The sequence below is a fragment of the Trachemys scripta genome, chromosome 13 (genome assembly GCF_013100865.1).
Source record: "Trachemys scripta elegans isolate TJP31775 chromosome 13, CAS_Tse_1.0, whole genome shotgun sequence".
NCBI lineage: Eukaryota > Metazoa > Chordata > Testudines > Emydidae > Trachemys > Trachemys scripta.
The window spans coordinates 12,068,366-12,089,851 of record NC_048310.1 but is presented as its reverse complement, the minus strand read 5'-3'; the positions used below and the strand labels follow the sequence as shown (position 1 = coordinate 12,089,851).

At 43.0% G+C, this 21,486-nt stretch overlaps 1 protein-coding gene across 1 annotated transcript in view; it reads right to left on the bottom strand.

Moving 5' to 3' along the window:
- Positions 1 to 21,486, bottom strand: part of PKD1L2 (polycystin 1 like 2) — a 63,875-nt gene extending 42,389 nt beyond the window's left edge. Inside the window, exons 1-9 of the mRNA XM_034788793.1 lie at positions 21,117 to 21,486; positions 17,071 to 17,232; positions 12,459 to 12,644; positions 11,055 to 11,165; positions 8,226 to 8,373; positions 5,695 to 5,924; positions 3,926 to 4,330; positions 2,161 to 2,259; positions 784 to 833 (exon numbers count right to left, since the gene is read on the bottom strand). Of these exons, the coding sequence (XP_034644684.1) occupies positions 784 to 833; positions 2,161 to 2,259; positions 3,926 to 4,330; positions 5,695 to 5,924; positions 8,226 to 8,373; positions 11,055 to 11,165; positions 12,459 to 12,644; positions 17,071 to 17,232; positions 21,117 to 21,468 (1,743 nt within the window). The 5' untranslated portion in view covers positions 21,469 to 21,486. The remainder of the gene's footprint in view (positions 1 to 783; positions 834 to 2,160; positions 2,260 to 3,925; positions 4,331 to 5,694; positions 5,925 to 8,225; positions 8,374 to 11,054; positions 11,166 to 12,458; positions 12,645 to 17,070; positions 17,233 to 21,116) is intronic.

The following is a 21,486-nucleotide window of genomic DNA, read 5'->3' as shown; positions in this document are numbered from 1 at the left end:
ACAAGAACTGGGGTCACCAAATGAAATTAATAGGCAGCAAGTTTAAAACAAAAGGAAGTATTTTTTCACACAACGCACAGTCAATCTGTGGAACTCCTTGCCAGAGGATGTTGTGAAGGGCAAGACTATAACACGGTTAAAAAAAGAACTAGATCTATCAATGGCTATTTGCCAGGATGGGCAGGGATGGTGTCCCTAGCCTCTGTTTGCAGGGCCAGCTCCAGCTTTTTTGCCGCCCCAAGAGGCGAAGAAAAAAAAAAAGCTGCGATTGGCGGCACTTCGGCGGCAGCTCTACCGCACCACTTCATTCTTCGGAAGCAATTTGGCGGTCGGTCCTTCCCTCCGAGAGGGACTGAGGGACCCGCCGCCGAATTGCCACCAAAGACCCGGATATGCCGCCCCTTCCCATTGGCCGCCCCAAGCACCTGCTTCCTGCACTGGTGCCTGGAGCCGACACTGTCTGTTTGCCAGAAGCTGGGAATGAGTGACAGGGGATGGATCACTTGATGATTACCTGTTCTGTTCATTCCCTCTGGGGCACCTGGCATTGGCCACTGACAGAAGACAGGATACTGGGCTAGATAGACCTTTGGTCTGACCCAGTATGGCTGTTCTTAAATTCTTAACCCCAATAAAGTCAACAGGAGTTGATGATACTCAGCAACATGGAAAATCGGGTCCATAATTATGTGTGTTGCAAATGTTCTTCAGGCAGTACTTTAACAACCAAGAGGTATTTCTTAGCTTTTCCACCTCAGGTTATACCTTTTGAACAATACTCACATTTGTCTTTCGGATGTTTGCTTTGGATTTGCCTTTGTTCCGAGACGAGTCTGTTAAATATAAAGAAGATAACAGAATATTTTACTGCCATTTGTGAGGCTGCCAGACAGCAGTGACTGAGCATTATGACTTAAATAAATCATGATTTGCCTGCAATCTGTTTGCAAGTCAGGGTTACAGGAACCAAACTCCCAGGTTATGATAAGCAGAAATGTTGCAACAGGCAAAATAATAACAACAAGCAACTAATATAAAGAGGAGGATCCTGCTTCTCCTCTCACTTACAGTGGGGTAAATCAGGAGTAAATTTGTTGAAGTTGATGGAGTTAAACTGGTGCAAGTGAAATAAAAATCAGAATTTTATTTGTATTACCATGGTGCATAGGAGCTCTAATGATGAACCAGGATCCCATTGTGCTAACTACAAACACTGACCAAAAAGACAGTCCCTGCCCCAAAGAGCTTGCAGCCTAAGTGGAGGTGCAAAGACAATTTGAGAAAGAGCAGTGGAAATTAAGGGCTCAGTGTTATTACAATAGCCCATTCATTCATTGGTTCAAATGTATCACTATCTTTACACTAGTAGGAATGTAGCTGCGACTTGAGCTATCTAGCAGCATGTTATTTGTCAGCAGCAGTTCAGGTTATGCTGAGATTCAGGTATTACACAACATCTGGAGGTATTTCCCAGGCCACATCTGTAACTAATTCTTTCTAGCACAAACAGCACATGTGCAATGTGTACCCTTGTGCGGAGAGACCCCAACCTGGGACCACTTCAAAGCCAGGGTAACTCTCGTCATTAGGCAAAAGTAATAAGAAGCTACTGGCCTTTTTTTGTTAAGGATTTTTTAAATCAAGAATGTTATACGTTCTTGTATCTCTCACTTTAATTTTAAAGTGAATTGAGAGCTGGTAAGAGGTACATAATGGACAGTCCTTGGAAGTTCATTTTCTTATATAGGGTTTGATCCTGCTCTATTGAAGTCAGTGGCAAAACTTCCAATGGTTCTGTCGTGCAACTGGGGCTGAATGAGACAATACCAGAACGAGCAATGCTAGCTTCCCTGTATTGCATAGCCAACCCTATATAAGGGGACTCCCGTACTGGGTGAGGAGCATGTTTTTCCTTCTCCATGCCTAGTCAGTCTCTTGCCTCTCTACTGAGATTAGCAGCAAGAGAGTCAATTAGTATATATGTAGGCTCTGGTTTCTTTCCCCAGAGTGTCCAAGAGGATTATCAGCACTGGCTCTGGAGGGAAGCAATTATTAGAGTCCTAGGTGCAGACCATGCAAACACTCTGTGCAGTGAACTGATTTATTGTAAAGGGTCACAGAATATGATTGCAAACAGCAGTGTTAGGTAAGCATTATTACCTTCTTTAAGAGAATTGTTGGCCAATACGGTGATGCTCCCAATCTCCAGACTCATGTTCGAGAAGGCATTCATAGCTAGCACCTTGACCACAAATGTACCTAGGAAGGACAGGGTGCCAAAGGTAGATCGGGCATTAGCAGCAGCAGTGCACTGGACCTACATGTTTGAGTCATAAAATGAAAAAATCCAACTTTGTGTTCCAGGCCTTCATGAAGAAATCCTCTTCCTCACTTGTGAATTACTAGGCAATACTGGAATAAACTACGTCTTTAAAATAAGTTATTTAGGGGTTATTTGATCATTGAGCTCTTGGGATTTTACAATTACCATTATTGGCCAATAAAATTCAGTCAAATTAGCTCCAGAGGAAAGATCTCTTTCTTCTGTCCCTCTTCTGAGCCTCCAACTACAGTTTTATTTACACCAATTCCAGACCCAGAAAACAGCTCAGCACCAACTATCCCATGGTATTGTTAAATCCAGGAACAATGTAACCTGCCTGCCTCCAAACTGAACTTCACTGGATCACAAACTCCACCAGGTTATAGGGTTCTGTAACACCCTGACTCTGGGTGAGTCAGCAGCAGTGGGAATTGAATCTGTGACCTCTAAATCTAAAAGCATGAGCTTCATCTGCCTGAGCTAAAAGGCAAAATCTATTGTTTGCCAAGCTGTGGCAGGTTTATCAACCTCTACGTGTGGCCCAGACACCACTAGAGGGGGAGAGAGCACCACAGTGAGTGGGAGAGGGTTACACTTGCAGCTTTTCACAATATCCCCACCAGGGAGACAGAATAGCTGGAGTCAGGGCCAACAAACAACCTTCCAGTGTGATTGCCAGTCCAAGATGACCCATCAGAGCAACTCCATCCAGACAATGTGGCTTCTGCCTCAAGTCTCGCTCCGAGTCTGTTAGGACTGTCCCCCCGCCCTCCCAGCAAAATGTGCTTGCACAGTGTGTGCCCCTCAGTTGCCTTGCAGATATTGTGGGGCCCTCTCCAAACTCCAGGTACCAGACAGAACACTTTAACTGCACTGTCTCACATCAAGAGTTTGAAAGTTGTGCTACCACTGTCATGGTACGAAGCCTGGTGTACAATGTCTTGCAATGCCAGAAAGCCCAGCTCTGGTCATTACATAGCTGCTAAGTATCGGATCTTGTATCTGTTAGAAAAATAAAAGACTGAAGGCCCAGTTCTCCACTTTGTTACACCAAGTTTGCATTGACCTGACACCAGTCAAATCATCGGAGTCACACTGGTACAGAACTGGCCCTGAGCCTTTAGGCTGCACAAAAATAATTGCTTGAATCAAAGAAGTGAAAACAGAAAATATGTAACTGCACAGCTGCCACACAGAGGGCACAAGCTGCATGTCCCATCCTTCTTACAGACACACAACAAACGTCTTGTCAAACTGAGACTTGACAGTAACTATTGATTTGCCTTATTAAAGAATTACAAAGAAATATTAAAGGAGAGAAAAAATTCAGTATCTGCTATGTGGCCTATATAGCTCTGAAACTGTGATGCTTGTGTCTTCTATGCAGGACACCTTTCAGTCTATCTGAACTCAGTCTGTGTGCGGAGACAGCAGCTATTTTGTTCTCAGAATTGCTGCAGCCTGTTGCAAAGAAGATACAGACACTGCTCTCTCGCGCGGAGATTTGACTTTTGTTCTTTCTTGCTTTCCTTAATCTAAAGTAAAAAAAAATAATTCAGACTCTTTGTGTATGAGACAAAGTAACAGGCTAGTGAGCTGTACCTTCAGTATGAACAGGAATCCTGTATATTCTAGATTCTCCTTTAGGGCTGTCTTTCTGGTGAGAGTAAGTTTCATTAGACCCGACCACCTCAAACTTCAGCTTATCTGGTGCACCATGAGCCACGGAGACATTTATCTCCAGGTCTTTTCCCATTTCCAGTGCGTGGGAGGCTAATGCAGCCTGAAGACCAGATATAGGTTCAACTAAATGAACAGCAATGCTTTCAGAAATCTCGGATGTTGTTGTGTTGCTGGTTGCCAGGATTTCCAGTTGATGCACCCCGGGGCCAATCAGCTGCTGAGAGGTACCATCAAGCGTCAGATTGTGAGGGACAATTCCTTCCTTTGCGCTGGATTCAATCAGAGTTGTATTGTCAGCTGTTACAGTGTAGGTCACTCCAGTACCTGGAAGGTAGGATTTCAGAACTTGGTCACAGATCGTCCAACTCTACCTTCCTTGTCACATTCAGGTGCATAAATAAATGAGCCAGGCAACTATTGCAACAATGTTCTGCAAACATTCATCTCAATTTTTAAATTCATTCACTTCATCTGTTTTTGTGCCCCTTTTGTGTTTGCTTTTTATGAATATTCTAACAAATGAAGGAAGGAATGTCAGTGGAAACAACAAAATTCAAGCAAATAATATTGAATTCTTAATCACGAGCATGCAGACCAGAAGCCTTATTCTAAGAGTTCTGATCACCCAGTCAAGGACTAGAGATATGTCATGGGACATGTTCCTACAAGGTGCTGAGCACTTTGGCCCTGATTCAGCAAAGCACTTAAGCACATGCTTAACTTTAAGGCTCTGAGTATCCCTGTTGACTTCAATGGGACTTGTGCTTAAAGTTAAACACATGCTTATGTGCCTTGCTGGATTGGAGCCAGAGCGTTCACCCGGCTCCCTGGCAGGATCAAGCACTATGTGTCCAATCAAAACAGCATGAATAGTGATTATTGAAAATGTTCAACACAAGCTGCAGACCAAGAACCATCTATAGAAATTATTCTGTAAATAATTTTGAATAACAAATACATTTGAGAAAAATCAGTCTGTTTGTGACAAATTCATCTAATAAATGATTTGTACTGAATTATTTATCCAGCTCTAATATATAATTATCATCCTTTGCAGTTATTTAGCAGCTTTGCCCCACACTGACAATACAATCCATACAAGTGCTCCTGGTGACGATGTGCACCACTGACACAAGGAGACAAGTGTGCACACACAAGCAATTTAATAACTGTAGTGGCTGTATGCTGATGTAAGTTAGTTGAGAACCTTGAGAGCAAAATTCTCAGAATGCTTTACAAATATGAATTAATCCTAACAATCTCCATCTGAGGTAAGTCAATATTGTTATATTTTTTATGCAGATGGGCAGTTGAGGCACAGTCAGGGTATGTGACTTGCTCAAGGTCACACAACGAGTCTGTGCAGAGCCAGAAACCAAGGGATGGGACTTCCAGTGCCCTTGCTCTAACTATTAAACACAGTGCCAATAAGAGCAGAGTGTATTCTTTAGACCTATGCGCTCCTTGATTGTCAGACATATCCAGAAGAGAAAAAGGGTTGTGCTCACATCTGAAGTGTTGCAGAAGTTATAAAATAGCCTCCCTAGCACAGGGATGGGGCGAAGTTAGTTTGAGAAAGTTAACATTTAGTGAAAGCTTTCATTTAAAGAAATACAGATTTGCTTAGTGGAGATTCTGCCTGTGCCCACTGAACCTGCTACTTAACCGTGCAAACTGATTACTCTCACCTCCATTAAGTTCAACTTGGATCCATAACATCTCCCCATACAGGGTCCTGCAGTGAGAACTGTTTCCTGATTCGTACTTGCTGTAGCACCCAGTAATGCTGAGCTGATCCATCTTATCCTGAACGGTCACCAGTTTTTGTGCTGTAACATGCCATTCACTGGTTGTGCATTCCACGAAGACAGTAAACTCTCCAGGAGAGGTATACCGGTGTGTCACATTGCTGGACAGGCTTAAAATGCAAAGGGGACATCCAATTGTCATGGAAGGTTGCACTGTGAGGTTTATAGCTGTATTCTCTGAAAGCAATGGCCACCATTCCTGAATTATGGCTCTAAGGGAGATTGTTATCTCCTGCAACCACACTGATTCCTATTTTGCTTGCGTATTATTCCAGGGTTAAGTTTGTCTCCCTGTCCCCAGCTCATATGTCGTAACACGGTATGTCAAGGATGATCACACTAAATTTCTTCCCTCCCAATTTTTCATCCCCATTTAACCTACTGCTAAAGTCAGTGGGAGCAGAGGATACTCAGCATCTTGCAAGATCATCCCAGTGCTGGCCTCTTTTCTTCTTCCTAAGCATGGTCTTATCTATGCTTGTGTCGGGGACGGCGAGTCTCGAAGACCAGTCCACAGGCACCAGTAAGTTCCAACCTGTTACCCAGTGACTTGCTAACAAGTCCTCAGAACTAGAAGCTGACCTCCAACAGAGGACTCTAGTCCTGGGATCTGATTGGTGGAACGCTGGGGGTCCTGATTGGTTCCCTGCATCTATTTAAACCATGAACAGGAAGTTGTCCGTGCAAGTGAGTGTTCCCCCCCTCCCCAGACTGCTTCTCTGGGCTACCTACTCCTATTGCCTGACTCTGATCTCCTGGTAGTCTGACCCTGCCGGCCTCTTGACTGTCAGTCTGCCCTCTGGTATATCTCAGAATCTGATCTCCTGGTATCTGACCTGGCTCCCAACTCCTGCTCCAACCACTAGCTCAGACTGTCCATGTCCTACTCGTGACAGTTTAGATTTGTTGGCAAAAATGTCTTCTCACTGCTAACACTGGTGCAGCTCTACTAGCAGCATTAATGGTAGGCACACTACTATAGAAAAGGCTCCTGCAGCCACTGGGCTTTGTAACAACATACGGGAAATACTCCAAAGCACCTAAGGGGTTTAGGGTCACAAGTCCCAATTAATTCCCTTAAGGGCTTCTGAAAATCTCTCCCCAGGCTGTCTAGCCCTGCTCAAAGCCCACAGCAGAATAAGGAGGTGAGATAAACCATGGAATGCAAATAAATGCAGAAAATAAATATCCCTGGGACCATTATTTATTAACTATTTATTTATTACAGTACCACCTAGGAAGCTCAATCAAAGGTCAGGGCCACATTACAGTAGGCATCGTATAAACATATAATAAAGGTCTTATCTTGACTATGAAAAAGGTTGAGTTTAGATAGGACTTAGCTAACATGAGTTAGCCGAGATGGGTTAAGCGCAACCTCAGCTGGACCACTTTTTCCGAGTAAGACAAGGCCATAGGAGACAATCCCTGCTCTAGAGTGCGCCCAGTCTAGGTGTCAAACAGGACACAACAGGTGACAGAAACAGACAAACCGGGTTAGTGGGGGATTGAGGGAATGAGGTAACAATAAAAAAATGTTCACTTGCTGAGACATGGTCAAACTAAAAATAATACTGGGATTTTTTTTATAAAGCTCTTTACCTGTGTCATTAATAACACCTTAAGCTATTAACACTGAAAGAATGTTTAACAGCCACTTTACTTTTTGCCCTTTCTGCTCTTTGATTTTTCATTTCGCTCCTCTTGGATTATGTAAATTGATGGATGAGTTTTTAGACTGATTCCTTCTCTGGATTTCCCTGCACTAGAACAATGCAGCAAAGTGTGATTTTCAAATACTGCAGAAAAATATTTGGTGGTTAAAAGAAAAAGTTCATAGATTCCAAAGCCAGAAGGGACCATTGTGACCCTCTTGTCTGACCTCCTATATAACCCCAACCATTGAACTTCCCCAAAATAATTCCTAGAGGATAACTTTTAGAAAAACATCCAGTATTGATTTAAAATGGTCAGCAATGAAGAATCCAAGTTTTCTTGGAATTAGAATAAGATAAAGATAAACAAAGCACCATGGAACCATATTCAGTAATATCAGGTATGGAAAAATACTCTTTGGAAAAAAAACCCAAAATATTAGCCTTAAACTCCTTGGCAGTTTCTCCTTAGAAGGGCAGCAGGTGTCTCAATAATTTTGTGTGTACAGAATCTAGATGAAAGCCCACTAGAAAGAAAAGGAATTCACTCATACTGAGCAGATGAAAGATCAGGGCTGGCAGCTTGATAGAATAGGCATTGTTGCTTTGAACAATTTCAAAGCAAGTTACAGCAAAATCCACCCATCTTGCCTGCATGTCTTGTCACTGCTTTGTTTGCAGCATCTTAAGCGACATGAAACACAAAATACCAAAGCCTCTAAAACTAAAAAATCATGTATAAAAGCTTCATCTTACGTTAGAGGGTAATAGGGATCAATAGTGTGTCCATCTCCAGTGCTAATGATACAGGAGAGGTTGCCAGAATAGGGAGAGAGTAGCCATTTCAGAGAAACGGTAATATTTTCAAAGATAAAGCATGTATCAGTCACGGCTAGTTGCAAACCTGTAAAACATAATGCACAGAGCACAGCATCATCACCTGCTCATTGTAAAATTGTTTTCATGTATTGTTGGCATCTGGACTTAGTTGAAGCACAATTGCTCGATAATTGCTGCCTTGTTAAGACAATTGAGGGAATTCAAGACATGAAGTACTAAGTTGATTTTTCCCTGGTTTTGCTTGTCATGATTCCTGTTGAAACATAATTATACTCTTGAGTGTTTTGTACATACCTGAGATTCCTAGTCATATATAAAAGAACAGGAGTACTTGTGGCACCTTAGAGACTAACAAATTTAATCTAAGGTGCCACAAGTACTCCTGTTCTTTTTGCGGATACAGACTAACACGGCTTCTACTCTGAAACTAGTCATATATATTTATTCAAAGCCCTATACAGCTGCCATCTGACGTGACCTTTTTATGCAATTAATCTGTATTTAGCCGTGTCCTTTGCCAGAGTATGCTTCACTGTTCCAACCTAGCCTTCCTTGAGAATACGGAGCTGAAGGGGAAAAAAAATTGGGGGACTGTGTAGCTCAGGGCACTGGTAGTAGGCTATAGATTCACCTCTGGATCACTGGTCCTATTCCAGCCCAGTTCAGCACTATCTGAGGGCCGTTTGGTGGACTCATTTCAGTTCTGAGGGGACAAGTGTCTATGTCACACTAACTGATAACTTCTTAGCAGAGAGGCCAAGGATTGAATGGGCCTTGGAAATTTAGGAGTGGCCCTTCTTTGTCACAGCTGAAACACTTTGTTGAGGCAGTTTTGAGAATACTTGTTTTATTTACTGCCTCAGCTACACTTATTCTCTGTGTAAGCCCTGTGGCTTGACGCCTACCAGAGATGGGAAGTAACTGAGTGAGCTCTCTGATGGCATCTGCTGGAGAGCAAGGGGAGTTTAAATGAGGCAGTACCTCATTTAAATATCAACTCTGTTCTCTGCTGTCATCTACTGGAGAGCAAGGGGAGTCAACTGTGCAAGGCAGTATCTTATTTACATATTAACTGCAAGTAGTTTGGGGACACTGGGATATATAATTTGACTAAGTTTTGTACTTGGGGCCCATATTTTTGAGATTATCCTGTTGGGAACCCCCCTGGACAAAGCCTGGACAATGACTGGGTATGAGGTCATCCTGATGAAAGTGATGTTTGCTGAGGTGGGGTATGGGGTGGCCAAAGCTCCAGAATTGGCCTTGGAGTCTCCTGGAATCGGCATCAATCTCCTGGTGACTAGTGAAAGCAATCTGGGAGATTTTGATAGGCTATTTTAAGAAAATGACATTATATCATGTTGGGGGGGAAAATCTCCTGGAATAGCTTCAGTCAGAGTTGGCAACCCTAGTCGGGTAAGAGGCCTCGGACAAAGCCGGAGAGAAAGGGCAAAGAATGTACATTGTTTCTGGGTAGTAGAGATTCTGAGGGGTTCATAACACCACTGGTCCCCTTATATCTAGAAGAGCCAAGCTAAGAGCTATAATTGCATTAGGGGAGCAGAGATCACCAGAGGCTTCCAGTTGTCTAGCCAGTGGCAAGCAGAGGTCAGAGCCCTGCAGCAGTTTTTGTCATGTGAGCAGCAGACAGAGCAAAGCAGCACTTGGATTCACCCGCAGGTCACAGCTTGCAATAGGAGAGCAGCAGAGTGAGAGAAGTTGCACTACAGCGAGAACAGAGGAATTCATAGGAACAGTCTGTCAGCCTAGTGACTCTGGTGAGGTCTCCCTGTCCTAGGGTGACCAGATGTCCCGATTTTATAGGGACAGTCCCGATTTTGGGGTCTTTTTTCTTGTATAGCCTCCTATTACCCCCCACTCCTGTCCTGATTTTTCACACTTGTGTCTGGTCACTCTACGGCCTGTCCTAGCTGCTGAAATCAGAGAGCTGCCTACAAAACAGGGACCCTGGTTGTCCTCCTGGACTCTTGGAATCACAAACTATGAGTGAGGAAGCTGGGGACCAAAGAACTGAGATGGGAGACTGGGAAGCAGAACAAACTGCATCAGACATTCGGGGTCTAATTCTTTGGGACTGTGATTTATGCACCCCGAGGTAAATGGTGGTGGAAGGTATTGAACTAGAAATATTTGTCCTAGATCAACCTAACCTTTCTTTTTCTCTTCCCACCCAATAAAATTCATTTGTTTAAACCTCTGTGCTTGAGAGTGGGTACAGATTTGCCTAGCAAAGGCTCCAGAGTGATTTAGGTTCCCAGATTACTGGATGAGGGTTCGAACCAAAAATTAAGGAATGATTGAAAATCCCCTAAAATAAGGATCTGGCCCTTGTTGCTGCCAACACCAGAAAGGTTACATGTGGATACATTAAAATCGCCACTGCTAACATGCCAGCATCTTTCACAAGTACTGAGTTCACTCACACACATATAATTAAATTATTAAAAAAAGCAAATGTCTGTCTTTAAAGTTGGACCTGAACTTGGAACAGTATAGATGGAACCCCTGGGATTTGGGGGAAATTTTGATCTGGACCTGAACTTCTCCACTTGGGGCTTTCTCTGTGTGATGAATCCCAACACTGGGGAATTTAAGATCCAGGTCTGATATTCTTGGTTCAGACCCATCTCTAGCTTCTTAAACTATTTTAAGGAGCTATGTCACCAGTCATAATGTTAAAACATTGTACAGTATGGGCACTATGGCTACAACTTTAATACTTACCTTCCATGCAGTGATATTGAACAGACAAGTAGCTCCCCAATGTAGGACAAGGATCTCCAAAGAAGGTCCCATCTGATGCCACCTGGCACGCCTGGAGTCCGTGACACTGCCCTGGAAAGCATCACAGTCTCATGTGCACTGGCATTTGATAGATTAAAGTACTAAACTTTAAACTTCACAACAACTCAAAGAAAAAGTGGCTATTGAAGTAAAAAAAGGCCATTTTCATGCCATCGATTTCTGAGCAAAATGGGGGAAAGAAGGGCAGGAACAGATGATCAGACAAGCTGCATGGTTTTTTGAATCAGTCATGCTTTGGATGGAGACCAGAAAAAAACCCAAAAACTATTATTGTTACAAAAGTGGAAAGAACAAGGATGTGCATTGAATTTATGGTTATGTCAATTATAAAGTAGAACCCAATTTTTAGGTGTTTAGTAGATGAAATTGACATGATAACTAAATAGGATGGAAAGATAAATATAAGGATGAAATTATGAATTAGAATCAATGATATTGTGCAGGTTCCATGCCAGAGAGACAAGAGAAATGTGGGAAGAAATTGACTTTAATGGGATTTGTGCAAAGGGAACAATGGATGAATAAAGTCCCATGTGAACAGAAAACTTTGTAGCCTAAAATCTGGTGGATAAATACCAGTGTTTTTCACCTGCATGTACTTTTCTTCCATGAGGTTTCACTTCAACTGTCACTGGGCTCTGCCTTAGCAATAAACAATTAAATGTGTTCCATAAAATCTTAGTCTGATAGAAAGAATGAACAAGGCATGAACCTAAACTCTACTGATGAGAAAACTGTAATGAAATGACAGTGAGAGCTTTTGATCATGCTGTGAAAAAATGAGTAAAACTAAAAATGTAAGAAGTGCATAGCTGAATAGTAATAAAACCTAGCTTCTGTATAAAGGTTTTTCATCAATACAGCATAAAGCGCTTCACCATGTTTAGTGTATTTATCCTCACAACGCCCTGGTGAGGCAGAAAAGTATTGTTATCATCCCCATTTTACAAATGGGAAACTGAAGCACAGAGAGGTCAAGTGACTTGCCCAAGGTCACGCAGGAAGTCTCTGGTAGAATAGGGACATGAATCCAGATCTCCCAGGTCCTAGATTAGTGGGCTAACCATTTGACAATGGGCTATATACGAGAAGGCAGCTAGAATCAAGCTTGCGTATATGTAGTTTTTATTTGCCAGTAATGGGCCAAATTCTGCTGTCAGTGACACTAATGTAAAACTCAACTCTGGCCTTGCACAGGTGTTACTGAAAGCAGAATTTGACCCATGAACATCCACAGACATAAAGCAAGGTCAGTTGTTTTAGGTACCACACATTGTAGTGCTTACTGTAGAACTCTGACAAATGCTGCAGTGAGATATTTACCTGCTACTTCATCCTTGACACTGGTCCAGTTGCAATCCTCCTCCGTGTCAAGCTGGAGGGGAGTCTCCAATACACAGTAGTGAGGGGTCTTCCGCCCATAGAAACTGTCACCAATCTGAATGACTTCTCCTGACCCACATTGCATGGTGGCATTGAAGTTATCACAAGCAAGGCTCTGGCCAGATTCTGTTGGGAAAGGAAGAACAGATGTCATCTCAGACAAAGATATACAGTGCATCCTCTGCCACAGGGACTAGGAACAGCTTCTCTCCTACCAGGAATCTGTGTGGTCTTATCCTGCCCAGGAAATGAGACCCCCATGATGATTCCTGAAGGTGGGTCTCAACTAAAGTTATTTTGAAGTGGTTTTTGGGTTTTTTTGAAAAAACGGGGGAATTCAGATGGAATTTTCATGACACTGTCTCCATTTTTGAACAACTACAGAGCTGGTTGAAATGTTTAAGAATTGTGAATTTCTGAAAAAAAAGGGGATTTTTTGGGGGGAAACTGCAGTTCCCTCCCCCTTTTTTGATCAGCTCTTGCTCTAGTCTCGACTTAGTATACTGGCTCCTCAATGCCTGTTAGAATGAGCAAAAAGCTGTATTTGCGGTGTGAAGGAAGTGAGGTGTGGAAGGCTCTGCTGAGTGTGTGTATTAAAAAAAACAAGTTTAAGTGACACTGGGATGGGAAACAAAAAGGTAAAGTTGGCTGTAATTTTTCATCAATGTTTTTAATGAATAATGCCTTTTGTTTTGGGTTCATTTTATTGAAAGTTCTGGGGGTTTTTTAACAAAAAAAAGTAAACCAAAAAATTTCGGTTTTTGTTGTTTTCCCCCTTTCTCTCCCTTTTTTCTTCTCACCCAGTAGAACAATAACAACAACTAAAGAAAAAGAAGAAGAAAATGGGGAAAATGAAAAGAAAAGGGGTGGGGGGCAAAGAACAAAAAACATCATTTTTTTTTGTTTTGAAAACCAAAAGAAGAACATTTTTACAGACTTAATTTCTTTAAAAAATTAAAAGTGAATTAAAAACGAAGAACATTGAAAAAATATTAATTCAAAATTTTTTCATGTAAAAGTTTTGACCAGCAATACTTAAAGGTTTCAGGCTACTTGTAAGATCAGAAACAGCTCCTAGGTAACGTGTGATCTGCTTTAGGCTCAAGAAGTTGCCCAGGAGAAAAGCCTATTTATTCAATAGGGGGCTTGACTGTAGCCTACTCATGGAAGCACCCCTTACTCACATGTGAAGTCCCATTGACTTCAGTGGGACTGTGTGGGTGAGTAAGCATAGCAGGATCATGCCCCTAAACACACATACCTTATTCTTTGAGGGGCAAGCTGATAACTGTCTAGGATTCTTCCAATGACCTGAACTTATTTAAGAAAGAAGATGCCTGAAAACCCTTGGTGTCACTTACGGGAGCCACAGAAGAACATTGCTTCAGTTGCCCCACATTTAAGTACATCATTCTCCAATGGCAACTGTGACTGTTCCTCTTGAAAGCCTTGATTAGCAGTGCCAGTGTGTGCACACTGTGGTAATTGTGTGCTATCCTTATTTAATGGCTAAATCTAAGCCTAGCTGTATCTATAGCAACATGACCAGATTACAGATTAGAGCTGTCTAAATAAGCTTGTAACATAATTTGCTGTTAAATTCTAGTTGGGGCTATTATCTACTGCTTTTTTTTTTTGTTCTTTTCCTTCCACAAAGAAGGTTGTCATTATAGCTGCTCCCTCAGCAAATTTTGCATGGCATTTATGCTTAAAAAAAATAGGATTAATTGACTAACACTATCCATTCAAAACCTGTTTAGAAATGTGTATTTTGACTACAGTATAGTGCTATGGTTTATTATGCATCTAACAGTGAAATGGAAAGAATAAATCCCACAAGGTCTGTGAAGCTTTAACTACAGATAGAGACGCATGAAAAGTTCTGGGAAGAACAATAGAAGGGAGGAAAGCTTAGTTACAAGGCCATCTATCTATCTGTGCTTTTATACTGCACTTACCAACGTTGTATTTGAGCACTTAGACTAGTTTGTCAGACCTTATAGACATTCACGCTGAAGATTCCAAGCATATTAGAAATATGATTCAACCCTCACAATAGCCCTGTGGGGTGGTGGTAAATACTGCGATTCCCATTTTACACCTGGGCAAACTGATGCACAATGAGGTTATGTGAGCTGCTAAAGATCACATAGGGCTCAAGCCAACACCCAGTGAAGCCAATGAAAAGACTGCCATTGACCTCTATGGACATTGGATCAGACTCATAGCATGCAGAACTGATACAAGAACCTAGTCGTCTCTCCCACTCCCCTGCTCTAACTATTAGCGAAGTTTATTTGTGCCTCGATGGATGTGGACTGGAGATATTGAAAACAAGTCAGTGATTTGGATCAATCTCTGAAATGGTTGATTGATGCCAGGAGTTTCTACACTTCATTTCTGGGTTAATGAAGAAATAATGTAATGGAACCCATTGTTATTAATCCGTTTCAGCCTCTAATATTGCTCATTAAAGGCCTGATCCAAACCCCATTGCAGCAAAATCAATGGAAAGAGTCCCTTTGATTTTAAAGAGCTTTGGATTAGGCCCTATGGTAATGAATGCTGACCTCCTTCCAAAGAGAGGGGTGATCATTCTGGTTGTAAAGAAAAATTCCCTTTTTAATTTTAAATACATAAAATACTGTACTTGATAGTGGAGCAGGGCAGGAGCATTGCTAGAGCTTGTAGCAGCCTCTGCCGGAACACTGGATTCAGGGACTATGGATATTAGTCAATCTGCAACCAGACTCTGTTGCAAAAGAGCTGCCGTGTTGGTCAGCCCATCTTGTCCAATATCCTATCTCTGACAGTGACCCATACCAGAGCTTCAGGGGGAGTGTACTGAACAGGGCACTTCTGAAGTGATCCACCCCTATCTTCCCGGGTTCTGCTAGTTAGAGGTTTAGGGTAGCCCTAAACATAGGGTTGAACCCCTGACCATCTTGGCTATTTGTCATTGATGGACCTATCCGCCATGAATGTATCCAGTTCTTTTTAAAATCCAGTCATGCTTTTGGCCATCACAACATTCCATGGCACTGAGTTCCACAGGTTAGTTATGTGTCGTGTGAAAAAGTACTTCCTCTTGTTTGTATTAAACCTGCTGCTTATAAATTTCCTCGGGTGACCCCACATTTTTGTACTGTGGGAAAGGGTGAATAACATTTCTCTATTCATTTTCTCCACACCATTCATGATTTTATAGGCCTGTATCATAATCCACCCCCCTTGGTCGTCTCTTTTATTAAGTAGAACAGCCCTAATCTTTCTTAGTCTCTCCTTTATAGCCGTCCCATAACCTGGAGCATCTTTGCTGCACTTCTCTGAACTTTTCCCAGTTCCATTAAAGCCTTTGGAGATGGGGCAACCAGAACTGGACACAGCATTCAAAGTGTGGCTGCACCATGGATTTATACAGGGGCATTCTGATATTTTCTGTCCCATTCCTAATAGTTCCTAACTTTTTGTTAACCTTTTTGACCGCTGCTGTGCACTGAGCAGAAGTATTCAGAGAACTATCCACAAGGACTCCAAGAATTCTTTCTTGGGTGCTAAAGGCTAATTTAGACCCCATCATTATATGTGTATAGTTGGGATTATTTTTTCCAATATCCCCTTACTTTGCATTTATCAACATTGAATTTTAATTTGCCATTTTGTTGCCCAGTCATCCAATTTTGTGAGATTCCCCCCTAACTCCTCGCAGTCTGCTTTGGACTTAACTATCTTGAATAATACTAAGATGGCCGTGACCTTAGCTCTAGTTTACGTAAATGAGCAGCTTAAAATGCCTCACTCACATGAAACCGATGAGAAACACAAATTCTCCTTATATGTGGGTGTGTATGTTGGCGGAAGTAGTCTAGTCAGCACAGCACTCCATTTCATGGCTGCTTGATCCAAGCCAGGATTTACCTGGGTGGTAAGATTAGACACCACAGGCTGCATTTGTTTGGTTTCCTCTCCTGCTGGAGTGCCAGAGGGAACTACAGGATCTAGTCCCTCTCCTTACCTTAGGGGAAACTGCAGGCTGCAGTGCCGTACAGCAGATGTGGTTTGAGAGAAGACAAGAGGAACATGCTCAGATAATGGTTTCCAGTTACTCCTATGCTCCTAGGAGTTCAGAGTCCAAATTAACCAGTCACTAGTTGCATAGTGAGTGAATGCAGTGGCCTTTCATCTCTGGAACCTGCTTCTATTCTTGGCTTTGGGCACATGTGGAAATGACTTTGGTAGTCCCATCCTTGCCCCTCGTTGCAATCAAGATCCATATCATACAACAACCACTTCCTTTGTTGGGATTAGAACCTGAACCATCAAAGTGCTGAGTACCCACAACTCTCATTGACTCTGGTGCTCAACCCTCTCTGGATCTTTCCCTCTGCCAGCAGATAGGCAAAGGGGACAGCTGCCTGGGTTTTATGTTTTTTTTTTTAAATAAGCTTCATATTTATTTACTGAATTATGACTTTTAACGAATCCTGGGTAATTTAAACATTGCCTGAAATGCAGCATGCTCAGTTTTACCACCATCTGCTGTGCATCTTACCAAATTCACAAATGAAGTCAAACTCCTGACTGCAGTTTTCTGTCATGCCCCATTCATAGCTAGCGTTCTTCAGGATGTATCCACAATTGGCTAAGAGTGACGGCTGATCCTCATGCCAGTTGCTGTAGCTTATATTTGAAGTGTCCAACCAAATCAATGATCCTGTGAACAAAGTAAACCACATCGAAAATGTCTGTAACCATCACTTGGAGTTTGCCAGCTTCTGGAACTCTGGACTAGGCCTCCAGAGTCTAGACTACAACAATCAAGGCTACTGGAGTTGAATTTGGGACAGAATGGACTAGAAACTCCTGCTTAGGTCAGTAGGGAGGTGATAGGGTCAAGCAGTTTGCTGGGCCAGTGCTGAGTCAGGGCTGCTTAGCTGCTCTGGGAGAGGAGGGCCTGACTCAGAGACATAAAGGCATGTTTTAGTTTCAATTTGGAGTTTGGGAGCAGCTCAGAGAGAAGGAGAACAGTTCAGACTCAGTCTCTGATTAACTCCCCTTCCCCACAAAGGGAGTCTTTGAACTTCTGTAGGATCTAGCGCATGGGTCAGGCAGTTCCAGGCCTGCAGAGACCAGCAATGAGTGGCAGAGACCCGACTCGGCTACCGAGAGCCAGCCGAGTAGGTTGAGCAACCATCCCTTATTTTAAGGGACCATCCCTTATTTCATTGGTTTGTCCCTGTCACTGATTTTAAGAATTATTGATATGTATTGTAAGTACCATTTTAAACGTTAAATTGAAGCATGATAATTGCATATGTACTTGAAGTCAGTAGAAAGTTACAGGAAATGGTGTTTCCCTAAAATAGGAGTCGGCAACGTTTGGCACGCGGCTCGCCAGGGTAAGCACCCTAGCGGGCCGGGCCAGTTTATTTACCTGCTGACACGGCAGGTTCGGCTGATCGCAGCCCCCACTGGCTGCGGTTCGCTGTCCCGGGCCAATGGGGGCGGCGGGAAGCCGCGGCCAGCACATCCCTCGCCTGCGCCGCTTCCTGCCACCCCATTGGCCCGGGACGGTGAACCGCGGCGAGTGGGGGCCGTGATCGGCCGAACCTGCCGCGTCAGCAGGTAAATAAACTGGCCCGGCCCGTCAGGGTGCTTACCCTGGCGAGCCGCGTGCTGAACGTTGCCGACCCCTGCCCTAAAATATCACTTAAAATAAAGCGCTGTGCCTTATTTTTCTTGTGGTTTTCCTCCATCTAACAAATGTGGTCACCCTACACAGGACTGCAGCCCGGGGAGCCAGGAGAGGCCCTTGCTCCAACCAGAGGCAAAGACACTGTAAGAGGATCCAGCCAACATTCACAGCAACCCCTCAGCGTACCATCTGCCTAGGAAGGTGCCAGGGAAGCAGCTGGGGGTTGGGAAGAGGTGGGAGGTGAGAAATTTGATGATGTTTTAAGTACTTGTTAATTAACCCTAACGCTTTCCTTCCCCAGATCCTAATTTCCTGCTCCCAGTAAAGTTCCCCTTTGTTACACTGTTGGTTTTGGTGGCATTTCTTTGCTGGGGTTTGTGTTGATGTACTCTGTTTCCTGTGTATTGGATTTTATACTCCTTGCCAGCAGTGGCAACTTATTCAGTTTCCCAGGAGACAGCACTCTTTTGTGTCTCAGCACAATGAGGAAGTCACCTTGGGGGGAGGCCCCAGGTATCACAAAAAAGAACCCAGAACCAAACCCATATGAGGAGAGGTGACCAGCCACTCCAAGTAGCAAGTGCCAATGAAAAGGCTCAAGCCACACTTTGTGGGAGACATGGGCTATTGACAGTAAGAAGCACAGCTGTAAGACAAGTCCCGCAGTCCTTACTCAGACAAATCTCCCACTAAAGCCAACGGCAGTTTTGCCTGAGTCGCGGTGCTAGGATCAAGCCCATTGTCATGAGACATCTGGCACCAACATTATATAGCCTCTCACATGCTTATGCTGGAGTAATGTAGGCATGTTGTTCTGACAGAGATTCAGGTTTTCCTCCTGAGCAGGTATTGAGCCCATGGAAATCCAAGCCACTGCAATAATTGTCTGAATAATTGTCCTTGGATTAGAATTATAATAATATTAACAGTGAGGTGCCTCCAACATTTTAACGTAGGACACCCACAAAAACGCACTCCTCAACCTGTGCCAATCCCTATGTCTCGGGGTCCATGGACACACAAGGTGGACTGGGGATTCTAGTCTATTATATCTCCATTTAAATAAGAATACATTCTCATAAACGCGACTGAGGGGAGAAACACCACTATTTGTCAGACAAACTTATATGAAGCGGCATTTTGATGGAAATGCTCATCTGCAGTTCCTGAATAGGGTGAGCGGATGTCCTGATTTTATAGGGACAGTCCTGATATTCAGGGCTTTCTCTTATATAGGTGCCTATTACCCCTCCACCCCATCCCAATTTTTCACACTTGCTGTCTGGTCACCCTATTCCTGAAAAGCCTATGGAATTTATTGTCAATACATTACAGAGCTCAGCTTGCGCCATTGGAAGAGGGGGGATGAAGACCTGGAAAGGGACTCTGGTTGAATTCATTTTTTAAAATTGTGTTTTTAAATGCCTAGCACCTTTCATAACAGAGTCTTCCAAGTCTCAGTGATGTTCACTGAGGAAATGTATCCTTTTGCATCGCGTTTAGGTACTGGATCATATATATTCATTCATAAATTCATTGAGTTTAAGGCCAGAAGGGACCATTTGATCATCTAATTTGATTGCCTGCATATCACCTGCCCTTAAATTTCACTCAATTACTGTGTTTGTGTGTGTATATGTATATATTGTGTGTATACATATCTATAAAAAAGGGCAAAATTCTGCTCTGCTATACCAGTGAAAATCTGGGGTAACTCCATTCTCTAACTTTGTAGTATAGAGCAAGTCTACAATGGATTTACACTGGAGTTATGAGAGCAGTATTTAGCCCATTATTACGACTGATGAACAACCCTGCCGTCCTTTGATAAAGCATTTGAGATGAGTTAAGCAGAAAGCAAACAGGACATTGGTTTTTCCTTCTGTTACAAGCATAACATTCCTATAGCTTTCGGGACAGTAGATATTAAATATTGTTTCTATCCCCAATATATAGATGGGAAAACTAAGTCAGAGAGAGATAAAATGACTTTACCCCAGGTCACACAGAAAATCAGTAACAGAGCTATGAATAAAACCCAGGTTTCCTCGCTTACAGTTTCTTGCCCTAGCCATTAAATTAGGTCCTGCCTTGTGTTTGAGATGGTCTTTCTTGTCTACATGAGTGTGGATATGTGAGCATGTTTAAAATGGGCCATCAACTTGAAGAGGACCTCAGTAAGGTCTTCCAGATAGGGTCCATATAACAATAGTAGTTATATGTCCAGGTCTGTCGCATCTTAGGCGCATTTAACATGCGCGATTTCAGCTTTACGCGGCCAGCAAAAACAAAACAAAAAAACAAAAAATGAGAGAGAAATAACAATTTAAATACTGTTTCTGTGGTGCGGGCAATTCCACTCGCCATTACACTCAATGTAATTTTGACTATACGCGATTTTCGCTTTAGGCGTTGACTGCGGAACATAACCCCAGCGTAAGATGAGACAGACCTGTATTGCAATAGCATCTAGTGGCCCCAGCCAAAGATTTGGGCCCTACTGGGCTACTCACTGTACAAATGCATCATAGAAGACAGTCTCTGCCCCAAGGAATTTACAGTCAAAATACACAAGGCAGGCAAAGAGTGGGAGGGGGACAAGAAGTGCAAAGAGGTGAAGTGACTTGTCCAAGGTCACACATCAGGTCAGTAGCAGAGCTGGGAATAGAACCCAGACCCTCTGACTCCTGGTCCAGAGGGTAATGATGCCTCTCATAATAGAAGCAGCTCTGTAATACATTGGTATATGCCCCTAGATGTCATCTGATGATACTAGAACAAGAGTGACTCATCAGCAGAACCCTACAGTCGGGTTTCCTTGCATTACTACAGCGATGTAGTAGCTCTTTCAAGTTGCAACCTAACTTAAAAGAAGACACTATTTCTCTTTTGAGATCACCTACCTTCTGTAGTTTCATTCAGAAGGGAACTTGAGGTCAGTCCTATCCACCACTCCCTGTCCTCGGAGATATGTTTCTGCAAGAACTGTTGAGTTTCCCCATTTTCAATAAAAACGAGGTGCCCCCCTCCTCTCTCGCACCAGCTCTGGGCGCTCGTGAAAGTGCGCTGGAGTCTCACAAACTCATAGCACGAAAGGTTGAAAGCCACCTGGTACTTTGAACAAGGTATCCCCTCCTCAAGAGCAATTTGCTCCACAGCCGAACAGAGAACGAGAGAGGAGAGAACAGTGATTAGAAGCCACATTCTTAGCTTAGCGGTTGGAGCCCTCCATAGCACTGGTGTAATGCACCACATCACCCCGCTTTTTGTCCC